Below are 14390 nucleotides of genomic sequence, written 5' to 3'. Positions count from 1 at the left end.
CTCTAAATCCTTATCAACTGTTCTACCTGGAGCCCTGGGGGAGGAGTGTCTGACGCTCAGTCCCCAGTGAAGTCACGCGATCCCAAGGGCCTCCCATGGAAGGATGGGGTATGGAGTGTGGGGGGACACTATCAGTGGTGAAACCCCACCAGGCAGGGTCCCGGTGGGGGAGGCAAGTGGGTCTAGGGTGGGGGGCCTGGCGTTCTGCTTTTCTACCAAGTTACCTGGAGCCGCTAACAGCTGTGTCGGGGCTACGCTTGGAACACCGGGGCCCGAAGCCTGGCACGGCCTTTCCTGAGAAGTGCCTGGGATGCATGAGTGGCAAGCCCATCCTGGCTCCCCCACCCAGCTCCACTCTGGCTTCCAGCATCTGGAGGGTGATGCTCCGTGGCTTCTCAGAGTTGATTGGATTCCATTTCCATTACATATATAAAATAAACCCAGCACCACATTATAAAACAGAAAATTGAAAAAAAAAATAGTAGAGGGTAAGGGTTCACCGAAGAAGATCAAACCGCACTGAAAAAGATGGCTGCTGTCTTTGCTCCCGGGACCCCGTCTCCATTGGGGAGTCTGTCGTCCACAGAGTGGAATCAGCCTCAGGAGCCTTGTCTCATCACAGCAAAGCACACGGGACAGAGTGGGGCTGCCCCCAACACCATCTCCCCGTCCTGCAAGTCTCTTTACACCCAATGCCTTTCCCAGGCCTTTCCCGGGGCACAAACAGGCCGGGACCCTGATCCTTCCTTACTCTAGGCAGAGTAGGCTGTGGTGGATCTGAGGGGGGGGTGCACATCTGGATTCCTGGCCAGCAGCCCACATTCCTTCCTGGTGAGTGTGAGCAGATGGGGCCTCTGGAGAGTTATGAAGAGGTTGTTGGCTGCCTCCTGCCCCACTAAAATGGGACCCACCCTGCAGGAACACTTGCACGGACCCCAAGGACCAGAACCTCACGTGGGGTCCTGGTTTGGGTCCAGAATCCCCCATGCAGATTGCTGAGCAAGCAAATGAACCCCAAGTGGGGTCTGTGTCCCTCGACCACAGACAGCCTTATCTCACTTAACAGCATCAGGGAAAACAGAGGGTCAGGGGAAACCATGGTGCCCGCCTGCCCACAGACCCAGGCAGGCAGGAAGCTCCGAGAGCCCAGCTGATTACCTGGGGGCAATCCTTAATGTAGTGTCCTTTGTTGAAACACAGGTGGCATAGGTAGTTCGGCGGAGGCCTCTTGCTGGGCTTGCGGGCCTCAGAGGTGAGTGTCAGGTCCGAGAAATGCTCGGTGAGGGAGCTGAGGCCATCGGCGATGTTGTTGAGGGAGCCATAGGGTGAAGCGTTCCTGTACACACTGCTGCTCAGCGCCTGTGGGAACAGAGGAGGCCATTCAGGGCTGCGGTGAAGGAGGCTTTCACTCACCACCCACACAGAACCTTCAGCTAGCCTCCAAGCCTGAGTTCAAACCCTAACTCTAATGGTGGTGGGTTTGGCCTCAGGGGCCCTGACTATACCTCGGGGGATGACATGGGAATGACCTCCTAAGGCTTCCATAGGGTAAAGTGAGGTCATGAGTCTAAAGTGCTTTGTCACATGTCTGGGCCCTAGGGCCCCTGGGTACATGGTGATGATGTTAACAGCTGTGACTGTTGTTACTATCAGTTTTTGACACACTGCACCAGGTGGGGGGTGGTGGTGGAAGGATGGGGGGATGGGGGGTGGTTAATAGCATCAACTTGACAGGATCTAGGATCGCTTAGGAGATAAATCTCTCAGCACTCTGGTGAGGGAGTTTCCCAGGTTGGGTTAGGCAATTTGGGAAGACCCACCCTAAATGCGGGAGGCGCCATTCCATGGGCCGGGGTCCTGGACTCAATAAAAAGGCAGGAGAGTCAGGTTCGCAGCAATGTGACCATCGGCCCCAGGCCCCTGATGGCACGGCTTGCCTGTCATGGCGGACAGTACCGTGTGGTGATGTGTGCTGTGTGCTGAAGCCCATCCTTCCTTCCTTAAGCTGCTCTCGACAGGCATTTTGGCACAGAAATAAGTGACTACACTACAGATGGCATCATGGGAAGTCACTTGTCGGGCACGGAAGGGCTTCGGACACATCTCCTCTACTCTGTTTCCCACATAGTGCGGAAGAGACCCGGGAGCTTGCAGTGTGGAGAACTGGAGGCCAATGCACAGAGGTGCTTGGCCAGCCTGAGCCACCTCCCTGAGAGCCCGGTGAGGGAAGTGGCTACCTGTCCCACCTCCGCATGACAGGAACCAGACACCTCTCTGAGCTCCCAAGCACTCACGGCTCAGGCCCTCCCGGTGTATACAGCCTCTATTTATAGACATCAAGGGCTCCGGATGGCATGGCGCACTGGAATTTAGTGAAGGTGGGGCCTTGTTGTGGGGCTGGCGAGGAACGACCAAGGGCTCCCCTTTCCTTGTGGAGGGCCAAGGCTAGAAAGCAGCAGCCTCCCCGAGAAAGTCGCTAGTGAACCTGGACACAATGGTTGCAGTCCTCTGAGCCCTTGACAGATGCCCCCAAGTGGCAGAGATGAGTGCCGGCCTTGGGCTGATATGGGTGAGGCCCTGATTTTAGGAGTCCTTAGATGGATAGAGAAATGAGGTCTCTGAAACCAAGAACTTAGACTCCTTTACAAAGAGGGAGGGGGCAGGCAGTGGCATAGGGCAGGGGCAGAATTGATAGCAGTCTAAGGCACGCGGCACACCCTGCCTAACCCAGCAAGAGTAGCTCCTAACCTGATCTCATGCTTCCATCTTCAGAAGCCGGTCACTCGGCCCCCATCTCCCAGGTAAGACAGTATCTGGAATACCTGCCGGGTGACCCTGAACGGGTCCTTTCTGTCTCTGGGTCTCTGCTCTTCCTTACATTATGTTGACAGGAGTCTGGCCATGGAAGAGCACAAAGACGCCACACCTGGAGCTGCCCAAGGCTATCACACAGCTTTTTCTGCAGAGAGGGAACCACATGGATCCTGACGACCCTCTCTCCACTACTTAGCCACCTGGCACACCCAGCAACCCAGGACGGAGCATGCCAGCACCAGCCAGCATGTGGTCTGGGCCAACTCTTTAGCTCTCAGGCAAGACCAGAATTGAGTGGGGCTCCCTGAATGCCAGCAGCCTGGATTCTGGAGGCGATGGGCCTCACGGGACCACTTTATGATGTGCAGGGAGACAGCTCTGGTAGACATCAGACAAGGTGGCCACGGTGACAGGCCAAACCCTGGGAGCCGTGCACCGACGGAGATAGCTGGTTCCCATCTCACCCGTGTGAGTCACTGCCCGCCCCCTACTTCACACACGAAATGAGTATTCCAAACTTGTATTGAATGACCTGGAAACTAGTAACAAAAACAGTTTTCTGGGCCCCACCTCAGAGTCACCACAGTGGTGGCTTGGGACCAAGGGCATATTTTGGTGTGTGATCAGATATCCATAATGAGTTACCAGTTTAACATTTTTTTAAAAGTATACAGTTCCATGGCCCTAAGCATATCTTCACTAAAATACAACTACCACTACCACCACCACCATTCACCCCCCTGACTCCCCCACCTCCTCAAGCCGAAACTCTGAATCCACTGGACAGTAATTCCTGACCCGAATCTGCTTTGCCCAGCCCCCCTGGAAAACCTGGGCGGCGGCAGCCACTTCACTGGCCTCAAAGAACCAACTTCTGGGTCACTCTATATCTTGACTGGGAAACCTGCCCCATGCCAGGAGGCTGCTGGCTCTATCATCCCAAAGTGGCTTGAGTTGGGGCAACATAGCCCCAGCCGCTTGGAGAAAAGTTCATCCAAACAAGAAATTTGAAGCTCCAAACCCTGTGACTCACACTCACGGCTGGGAAATGCAATTTCACAAAATAACAACCCTCTTCTTTTCCCCCTTTCCTTTCTTTCATTTTTGCTGGATAGAATTTAAACAAGTCCACAGCCTCCAAGACTGTTTTAAGAGGAAGGGGAAGTTTGGCGGATGCCAAAAACACACTAATTATACCCTAGTTAGTCCTTTCCCAGGCTTGTGGCCACACTCCTAGGGCTCACAACAGCCCCTCGGGCATCCCCAAACAGCCAAAGACCTCTGAGCAAGCCACCCCCTTCCCTCCCTGGCAGCTCTACAGTCCCAGACGCCACCAGGGGTCACAGGTGTGCCTCTCCTAGCAACTCCACGGACAGGGAAAGGCTAGAATCCCCCCTCCCAGAATGCTGGCCTCCACTGTCCCCCAGCCGGTCTATACAACTGCTGCATTCTCTTCCCCAAAGCCCAACCCAGGACTAAGAATGCAGAGAGCAGTCAGTTGGTTCAACCACATACCCGTGTTATTAGTAGGGAAATCGAGGTTCTGAGAGCTGCAGGGACTCAGACCCAGTTAGAACCAAGAGCCAGGAGTCCAACTTTGCCCGGTCAGGGTGGGCTTGACATGCAGAAAGCAGTCTTCTCTGCAAAGCCCTATTTGAGCTCTGGCCACAGGGGTGAAAGACAAGGCCTGGCTGTTTTTCTGGCCTGCAGGGACTGGGCAGAGCATAGAGTTGGGCCTGTCCTCTCGGAACAGAAGGGAGGGAGGGCAAACTTGACTGTCTCTACAGGTGCTCCATTGCTGCATTCTGACACTCGGGTTCTGAAAAGCACCCAGGGCCCAGCGTGCACACCACAGGACCCGCAAGCAGAGCACAGATGCATGCATTCATCCAAGGAGGGCAGGCCCACTTATGTGATAGAGGCAAGCCACTGGACTACATCCTCATCTTGGGTCAGCAGCTGCAGAAGCTGGCAGGGTGCATGGGATCCTTCCACTGTATGTGGGGAGTCACGGCCTCAGACTCATGGTCATTGCCGGAACCTTCTCCAAGGTTCTTGATGGGCTAATAGGGAAAAGTAGGTGAGAAGACACTAGTTTGTCCTGACCACGAGTGGCTCTGACATAATCTACAGAATCTCTTCTTTTTCTTAGTTCCCCTTGACAACTAAGACACTATTCATCTGACCACTGATTTCTTTTTTTCTGTAGAGCTGGGAACTGAGACTCAAAGAGACTTAGTAACTTGCCCGAGACAACACAGGCAAAATGTGCTGGCCAATTCGATTCCACCCCCACGCAGCCTCCAAGGCCAGTCCCCACCTATAAAAAAGGTAGCCAGAGGATGCTGTCAGGTGTGATGTACAGCCCCCTTGGTGCTAAGCAAGATGCGGTCGCTGATTCTTTGAACTCTGTAAGAGGGCTGGATCCCGGAGAACGTAGTCTCTGTTGTAAACTCTCGAGGGCAGAGGCAGTCCCAAGACGGTGTCCCCCTCTCCCCAGAGAAGCCTGCCCAGCTGGACTCTCCTGCAGGGCTATGGCAAAGGGAGGAACTGGCAGGCACCGCATAGGCAGGCAGAGAGTTCTGAGAGTGGCCCAGAGAGTATGGAATGGTGAACCATAGAGATGGGATGAGAGACAGAGAGGCAGGAGAGGCAGGACAGCTGGTGGAAGCGAGACACAGCCCCTGCCAGGAAAGACACAGCCACTGGCAAGGCCAATGGTGACGGCAGTATTCATGGCTGGGACATAGACAGGCTACCCCAGGGAGATCAGGCAAACATAGGCGCTCTGGGTCCCACTCTCACCCAAGGCAGGCCCAGAGGAAGGAGCCTGATTCTAACCCTTAGTTCTATGGGGCTCCTTTTATCAGCCAGACAACTATCTTCTCATGCCCCAAAGCCACCAACCCCTCGCCTCTGCACCCAAAGCCACTCAGTCCTCACCCGTTGCGGAATATTAGTTTTAACCACGTAAAGATGCACTGCATTTTGTTTGTTTGTGGTGCTTGCCTAAGGCACCTGGTTGGTCTAATAAAAAGCTAAATGGCCAATAGCTAGGCAGGAGGTACAGGCAGGACTTCTGGGCAGAGAGAGTAATTAGGAGGAGGAGGAATCTAGGCTTGAGAGCGACAGAGGGAGAGAGGAAGACGCCAGGGGTCAGATAGTCAGACAAGCATGGAGGAGGCAGGAAAGCAGGACACACAGAATGACAGAAAGTTAAAAAGCCCCGAGGCAAAATGCAGATGAATAGAAACAGGTTAAATTACGTTAAAAGAGCTGGTGGGAGAAGCCCAAGCTAAAGCCAAGCATTCATAATAATAAGTCTCCGTGTCATGATTTGGGAGCCGGCTGGTAAAACACACACACACACTGCAATAAGAAACAATCCACACCAACAACGACTGGACCCCTTCTTCCAAGAGATCTATACTTTTGTCCCTAAGGCCCACCTGGAATGGTGCATGTATCTGTCCTCTACACACAGATGGGGAGGTATATGTTCTGGGGTGGGGTGCAGGAGACAGCACACACCGGGTAAGAAGTGAGCCCCAGGAAAATGAAACACACCACAACCGAGGGATTTCCTACCACACTCAGATCCGCCCACATTCTTGTTTCCAAGGCCAGGAATATATGAACTGGACAAGAGAGATTATGACCCTTTGCCTGTACGGGCGTGGGCTCACACTTCGCCCGTGAAATGGCTCTCCCTAACACAGCTGGTGCTCCTAGGCGAAGGTCACGTCTAGTTCTTTCAGATGAAGGAAGTGGGCAGAGAGGAATGGAGACCGGGAGCAGACAGTGGATGGAGGACAGAGTCTAGCAGACCTGGGGAAGAGTGAAGACTCTACCCCCACCTCACGGGGTCATGGCTTCTTGCCCTCTACCCGGCTACCGCACAAGCACTGGAGACCCTGTGCCGCACACCTGTCTAGGAAGAGCAGAAAGCATGAGTCTGGAAAACCGAGGACTGGGCAGGGTACAACTGAGGCTATGTCCTCTGTAGCAGAAGCCTGGACCTGGAATCCGCTGTGGAGTGAGGCTGTCCACGCGCTGTGAAGTCGTGGGCAGATGTCCGTGCCACCAGGGACTCTAAATGCCTTAAAACTCTCACGACCGAGCAGGGTCAGGGCCATCTATCTGCATGTCAAAGCCACTACCAGGACAAGGCTAGAGACAGGGCTTCACCATCTCTCAAGTCAACGCATTGCCATTGATCCAGCCCAATCGACACTTGTTCCTTGAGACAGCACAGGAGGCTTGAGACAGGGGAGACCGTCCTCTTCATCACAGGGCTGAAGACTGAAGACAGACCAGGTTTTAAGCCATCTGCTCTACCCCCACCCACCTAGCAGAATGAGCTGAGCATCCAGTGTGTCCGAAGCACTGACCGAGCATCATGCTAAGCTGAGAGAGGCGGGGGTTGCTACCCTCGAGTGCAACAACAGAGCTATAGAGTGACACAGCTGAGGCATAGTGCAAAGGCAGCCTAGATGTCAAGTCCGGGGCCTACCCTAAAGCATCATACCTTGACTGCCACGGCCCACGTCATCGTAGCAGCTGGAAGGAGAGAGCTGCTTCAGAAGGCAGCCACCCCAGGCCTCTCAGGAGAGACGTCCGTTTATGCCATAAGGAAACACCTTGGGATCTGGCCATTGGGACGGGGCTGGAAGTGATGTCATAGGTATACTCGACAGCAATATAAAGGTTTGGACGCATAAGACTTCCAGGTGCTTCCAGACATTACAAGCTAGCCAGTGTAGCCAAAGGAGGACTCAGCCACAGAAGATATATTAACTCTCTCTGTCTCTGTCTCTCCCTCCCTCCCTACACACACACACACACACACACACACACACACACACACACACACACACACACCAGGGTTGGGGAACATATCCAATGACACATGCTTGATTCTGTCCCTAGCCCTCTGGATGCAACCTCTTCCTCTGGACAATAGGGCTGCTGCCCCAGGCAGAGACATGGGAATAAAATAGGAAAATAGTATTTTTCTACTCTGTGTCTCCTAAACCAGGACAATCAGAGTAGGAACACATTAGGAAACCTAGTGCCTACACAAGTGCCCATGACTCTTCAAAAGGTTTGGGATCCTGGGTTGAGGAGAGTGCTTTCCTAGCATGCATGAAGCCCTGGATTTGGCCACCAGCCCTGCCTGAACTGGACATGATGGCAGACCCCTGTGATCCCAGTCCTTGTGGCGGTGGAGGCAAAGAGTTTGAGGCCAGCCTGGTCTATGTGAAACAAAACATCAGAGGCACTGTGGCTCGATAGGAAACCTCAGGTGAGGTGCTGGGCATGCACAGAGCCTGGAGGGGGATGCAGGTAGGAGCTAACCCAGGCTGCAGAGATAGCTCCAGGATGCAATGCAGAATTGGTTTCGATCTAGCGCTACTGATGACTCGGAGTCATACAGGCCTCTGCTTTGCTCTCTATACAACAGAAGTGATGAGTTGGTGGCTCAAAGCTTGTATTCCAAGCACTTGGGAGACTAAAGCAGGAGAGTTGCCCTCGGTTCAAGGCCAGTCTGGGCTAGGGTGAATCCCTGTCTCAAAAAAAAAAAAAAAAAGCAAAAAAAAAAAAAAACAGGGCTGCTTGCTGCTGTCACTATTCTCAGATTACATATGCCACCTTGGGTTGTGTTGCCACTAATTACTTATGACTGAAGTCCCTGCCCTCCCACCACTTGGCTTACCCCTCCCTCTTACATGGTCTCCCTCTGAGCCCAGACCTATGTATTCAGCTTATCTTGACTGAAGACAGCCAGGCTGCCTGTGCCAACCCCTCCCAAATGGCATCCTTCTTGCCTGAGTTACCATTCAGCATCCCAACGGGAGGGGTCAGACATTTGGGGACTCTTCCCTAGTATGCCTCTAGGACATTCTTCCCAGTATCGGGGCTGCCTGCTTCCCATCTCCGCCAGACCACAAAGATTGTGGGAGTCAAGTTCAGCCCCTGCCAGGGAGGAGAGCGATTTTGCTCCACAGGTTCACACTGGGAGGCTCTGGGCACCTGCTGTAGGCACATGTGGTATTTCAACCAAACTCCCAGCAGCTGTCTAGGCTGGGGACTTTTGTTTGTTTGTTTTTAACGCCTACGCCTAGTATTTTATCTGTGCGTCTGTGGGCACACAGAGATGAGAGGACAGCCTCTGCAGGAGTTGGTTCCCTCATTCGACCACGGGACGGGGGACCCAGGGACTAAACTCAGGTTGTCAGGCTTGGTGGCAGGAGCCTTTACTCACGGATCCCTTTCAGCAGTCCTACTTTGTTTTTTGGTTTTTATTTTTGTTTTGTTTTGTTTTGTTTTGTTTTTTTGAGACAGGGTTTTTACTCTAGCCCAGGCTGGCCTTGAACTCATGGGAGTCCTCCTATGCTAGGAATAGAGATATGAGCCCTCCTCCAGCTGGAACCTTGCACAAGAACCCTATATTTGTCCCCCTGCTTGTTCTCATTGCCATCTCTGTGCAGTAGGGCTGAAGACCCTCGGTACCACTCACAAATCTGCAATGGGCGGGCCACATCGGCCAAAGGGTGGGCTCTGCAGCACCCGTGGACAGTGATGTGAGGACTTTGGGGTCTCCCCACTGAAGGTCACCAAGAAGAGCTTCCTACAGCTTAGAGCTATATGCAGTCCAGGAGACTGGACGGCTGACCCAGTAGAACCGCGTGTCTGGCTCAGTGGGACATCACTGGGCTTGGAGATGGCCGGAAGAACGACGGGCAGGTGTCCTGAGCCCAAACCACTCTCTGGCTGAATTAACTGCAAGAAACGCTGAGGCGAGGAACTCTTAACACATCTAGGACTGCGGAACTTCTCTGAGCCTTCGCTGTGTTGGCGGGCACTGTATGAACTGAAGGACGGTAGGTACGCTACGCTTTCCAAGCCTATCTGAGCCCTCACCCACCTCCCCCCATGCTCACAAAGGAGGGGTGGTCATTCGACAGCGGAGCTGCACTTTCTGGCTCCTTCTATTCTCAGAGAAAAGGAGGAAAGCTGTTCTAGGAATCTGAATTAAATGGCATGAGGCAGTCTCATTTCCCTGGTGTGGAGGGAGTTGGGGGTACAAAGACTAGACTGCCCAGCGCCGGCTCTGAGAAAACCCCACCAAGGGTCCGAGAGGTAATGCTCAACTCTACTTTTCCAGAAATGGAATTCGTGGTGGTTACACCGCTGGGAATTTAAATTCCAAGCAGAATTTGGCAAGGAAGATCCACACAGTCCAACCCCCTCCTGGGCCCCGCCTCCTCCTGCAGCACCTGGACAGAGGGGACTCAGTCAAGGAGTCTCTCCGAAGACACACAGCTGTGACCACAGATGCCATTTCTGAAAAATCACGTTTGCCAGTGGGTCTCACTTCAGAACCCAGAAGTGTGTTTTTTTTTTTTAAGACGCTACTTGCAAGTCACCTCCTGGAACTTGTCCCGCTCTTGTATGCAAACCCGTTCCCCTTCCTCTCTGCTCCCAGAGCCAGAGGGTCACTCAGGACCCTCAGCTTATCTTCAGCTCCCAGGGCCGAGGTTCCAGGGGCACAATAGGCTTCTGTGCCCCCGTATCCTCACCTCCCCCAATGCCAGCTGCATTCATGGTGTTTTTCTATTGTGGAGGGAGCAGCCTGGGGGCGGTGCGGGAGGGGGTGGGCTCTTGGCACAGGGGCTGGCGCAGACGGGCTATGGTCAGCGGTCAGCATGCAAGTCACATCCGCAGGCACTGCCACCGGGCCTGCCAGGCCTCCAACAGAATGGCAATGCTTGTGGACCCTGGGTCCCTCCCTTCCTAAAGTCCCGTCTTGTGACACAGAACTTGATGCTTTTGCACCCAGCCCCTTGGTGGTGGCGTTGACGTGGGGGGGGAGTCCTCACCTTCTCAGCTGTATGTCAAGTCACCAACTAAGCCCAGGGCTCAGGAAAGGCCATGCCCAAGACCATAGCTGCAAGCTTTGAAAGGGTTTAAGAGGTCAAGGACCAGGAGGTGAGGACGAGGGAGCCAGGAGCCAGGAGCACCACAGCTATCCAGCCCCCAAGGAAACCATAGGTCTTCAAGTGTGAAAAGTCCCTGTGAGCTCCTCAGTACGGGCTGTATGCTGGCAGGCATTCTCTTGTTCAACCTGGAACATACCACCCTGGGTGACAGCAGAGATTAAACGTACTCAATGGGAACTCCAAGGCAGGGAGAGAAGGGAATCTCTCTGGAGTCAGGTTACAAGAGACTTCCCCCACCATGGCTTCAGCTCCTCCCACACCAGGCCCCTTCTTGAGGGAAACTGAGGAACTCAGCGACAAGGTGGCAGGAGGCAGGTCTCGCTGAACCACAGCTTGGATACTGGAGACTAAAATTTTCCAGGAGGATCACTGACCAATGGGCAACAGGCAAGAGGCTACGTGTAAGGAGCAAGGCAGGGAGTCTATTAAAAGCTCGTTGGGTCCCTACTGGACCCCTGGGTCAGGTCATCTTCGCCCTAGACGAAAGACCCTCCCCTGAGTGCATTTCCATCCAACTATGAGCCATGACAGAACCCTATCCAGTCACCTGCCTTTCCCACAAGTGCTGTCCATGTCCCTCCTTAGCCCCAGGCTCCTCACATTCCCACCCTTACACAGAAACGCTTGGTAAGAGAACTAATAATGGGAAAGACCCAGGTACTAAAGAAACACTCCACACAAACGATTCTCCAAAAGCCACTGGTCACCTGAAGCCGGCTCCTCTCGACAAAGTGTCACGAGGAAGGGAGATCCCAGCCAGGAACCATTCCTCAGGGCAGAGAACATGTGTTAGGATTTATAAAGAGCCTCGGCATACGGACGGACGCTATCCCCCCTGGCTCTGCTGACACCTTTCCAGCCTTGCCCCCACACCCAGCCCCCCACACACACACCACTTCTAACCCCACAGGGCAGCGGGGCAGCAGCCTGGGTTTTACATGTCCTCCGTGAGTCCTCCAGTAAAACCGCAGCAGTGCTGAACACATTACCTGGGATCAGAAAGTGTGACTCTCTGGTTCTACAACTCACCCCCAAACACACCTCGGAATACACAGGTCTTATTCCCAGGCCACCTCTAGGCCAGAAGAAGAGGGAAAGTGACCTCTCCCTATGTGTATGTCCCTCTCCTTAACATAGGAAAACCACAAGGGGACAAGTTGGGCATAAGAAGATATCAGCAATTCCCAAACTGGAATAAACAGGGGGGGTGGGGAGGGTCGTGGTAGAGAGATTCTGGGAAGACTCTGGATAAGACCCCCACAAAACGGGCTGTAAGGTCATCATCACCTGTGTATATTTATCTAGCTGGGGGCAAGCACTGGACAGTAGACTTTGTAACCGAATCCATTGAACAGGCAGCCTTTGCAACACACCCAGGGTTTTGGGAGAAGGCACTGGGCAGCTGGAGCCCTCTCTCCCATCGCCACAGCCTTCTCCCCCCCCCCCAAGGATTTCCCTTTCATTTCCTTCCAGCCTGGGAAGCAGGGGACAGAGCAGTCTGCTAGGTCAAGCCCTCAAAAAACCACTTCCTATGTGGCTGGGGGAGGGCAAGCAGCTGCTGCAGGGTGGATTTAGGGGTCCCCAAGTGGTGGGAAAAGGCCCGGAAAGAGTCACTGCTTTCCAGGGAGCCCTCCAGGCCAAGAACCACGGAGGTAGGGGGGAGGGAGAATGCTTTTAGGCCCTTCCAGAGGAGTTCAGACCCCGGCTCTGCAACCCTCCGGTTCCAGCTGCCGGCAGCTAGAAAAGTTGATAGCGTTGGGCGAAGTAAAGACTTAGGAAGGGGCTCCCCGCCCTAGCCGCACCCAGGCAGTCTGAAGAGAATCCGGAGACACCCCTAAGTCTGCTTACTAGGAGCAGAGCTAAGGTCTGGGAGAGGGGGCGGGAGGGCCCTGCCCAGGCCTGAGCCGCTCCGAGCGGTTCTGCCGGGAGGTGACGCGCTCCGGGCGCCCCAGGGACTTGGGGCGGCAAGTTTGGCAAAGCTGATCGAAGTCAAGCCAAGCGGAGCAGGGCAATGTGGGGCCAGCCCGGGCCAGGCCAGGAAGAGCGGAACAGATAGGAAAGGGGTCTGGAGCAGTGGGCGCGGGGCTGGCGCCGGGGCACCCACCTCTCCGCGCTGCAGCTGGAAGACGCTGTTAAGATAGCTGGAGTGCAGGGGAGAGCCCAGCTGCTCCGGGCGGCCCTTGCCGAAGGCCAGCTCCGGGGGCGCGGCGCCGGCGGGCGGCTCGGGCCGGAAGGCATCGAAAGCACTAGCTTGGTGTGTGTCCTGGAGCGACAGGTAGACCCAGTTGAGCAGCTGGGCCGGCTGGTACACCGAGGCGGCGCTCGTGTCGATGGCAGACAGCAGGCTCATTTTTGCCGTGGCGGTGCCGGCCCCTCCCCGGCCGCCCGCTCGCGCCCCCCTCCCGGCGGAGGGGCGGGCACCGGGGAGCCTGTGCCCACTGCCAGCCGCCCCGGCCCCGACGGCTATCGCCCAGCGCCCCGTGCCCCGCGCGTTTGCCCGCAGCCGCCGCAGCCGCCTCCGCCGCCGCCGCCGCCGCCGCCTCCCAGAACTGCAGCAGTGGGCGCGCGCGGGCGGAGGAAGGAGGCAGAGAAAGTTGGGGAGGAAACTTTTGGCCCCGCCCAGCCCCGTTGCCCGCCCCGCCCCGCCCGGGGATCCGCTATCTGCCTCGGCTCTGACCCCTCCAGAGACCGCTTCTAGGGTGGGGTCCTCCAAGACCCCGCCCCACCCCGACCCGGCCGGCCCCCGTCCTCGCTCCCCCATTGGCTGACTATGGATGTAGGGGAGGGGCAAGAAAGAAGGCGTGTCCGCACATGCAGCATCCCGCCGGCCACCCCCTACTAGGAGTGGCCCCTCCCGAACCTCCTCCCGCCCCCACTCCCCCCCCGGCTAGCGCAGCTTCTCAGCCCGAGCTCAGAACCGACTGGGCCCAAACTCTCAGCCTGCTCCACCGTAAGCTGGCTCCCATCACTTCCCAGGCACTCTCCAGTTAATTCGTTTTCACACCTTTTTTTTTCTTCCACTCTTCCCTGTTCTGACTGTTAGTCTGATTGTATTTCTGTGACTGTCTTGGTGTTCTCCAACGCCTCTTTAAAAGTGTCTGGCTTGTAGCTTCCTTCTCTCTCTCTCGACACACACACACAGACACTCCTTTCGCTATCACTATAGGACCCTCCCCCTCCCCCTTAATTCCTTCCATCTGCAGAACCGCTTTGCTGCCGGCCTGCGCTGAGGGGGGCCCCCGGGTTCCTGCCTGAGGAAGGGCTCCCCTTCTCCCCTCACCCCTTGTACTTCTGTTTCTGCTCCAGGCTGGCCTAGGCTTTTCTCCTCTCTTCTGCTCCCTGGCTCCATCCTCAGCCCTCCCCGGTCTCTTGTAAGGGGTTCCAGGATCCTAACCTGGCCTAGAAGATCTCAGAAACCCCTATCTGCCAGGAGAAGCTTGCACTAGCCCCTGGCTTCTCCCAGATACCTTAACCTCAGGGTCCCAGAATGCTGTGTGCTGCCCCACATCAAAGGAACTGACGGCCTGGCCCGTGTGGGGACTCAAGGCACCTCCATCTCCAGTTTGGCCCTGG

General features: G+C 55.3%; 1 protein-coding gene across 1 annotated transcript in view; it reads right to left on the bottom strand.

The window, feature by feature from the left end:
* The window catches only part of Zcchc24 (zinc finger CCHC-type containing 24), a 54510-nt gene extending 41186 nt beyond the window's left edge, over positions 1-13324 (bottom strand). Inside the window, exons 1-2 of the mRNA XM_005085233.4 lie at positions 12922-13324; positions 1159-1359 (exon numbers count right to left, since the gene is read on the bottom strand). Coding sequence (XP_005085290.1) covers positions 1159-1359; positions 12922-13167 — 447 coding nt within the window. The 5' untranslated portion in view covers positions 13168-13324. The remainder of the gene's footprint in view (positions 1-1158; positions 1360-12921) is intronic.
* Between the last annotated feature and the right edge of the window lie 1066 nt (positions 13325-14390).

Source organism: Mesocricetus auratus, unplaced genomic scaffold (assembly GCF_017639785.1).
Source record: "Mesocricetus auratus isolate SY011 unplaced genomic scaffold, BCM_Maur_2.0 Super-Scaffold_100006, whole genome shotgun sequence".
NCBI lineage: Eukaryota > Metazoa > Chordata > Mammalia > Rodentia > Cricetidae > Mesocricetus > Mesocricetus auratus.
Note: the sequence above shows the minus strand (reverse complement) of the source record. Positions and strands in the feature narration are given on the sequence as shown.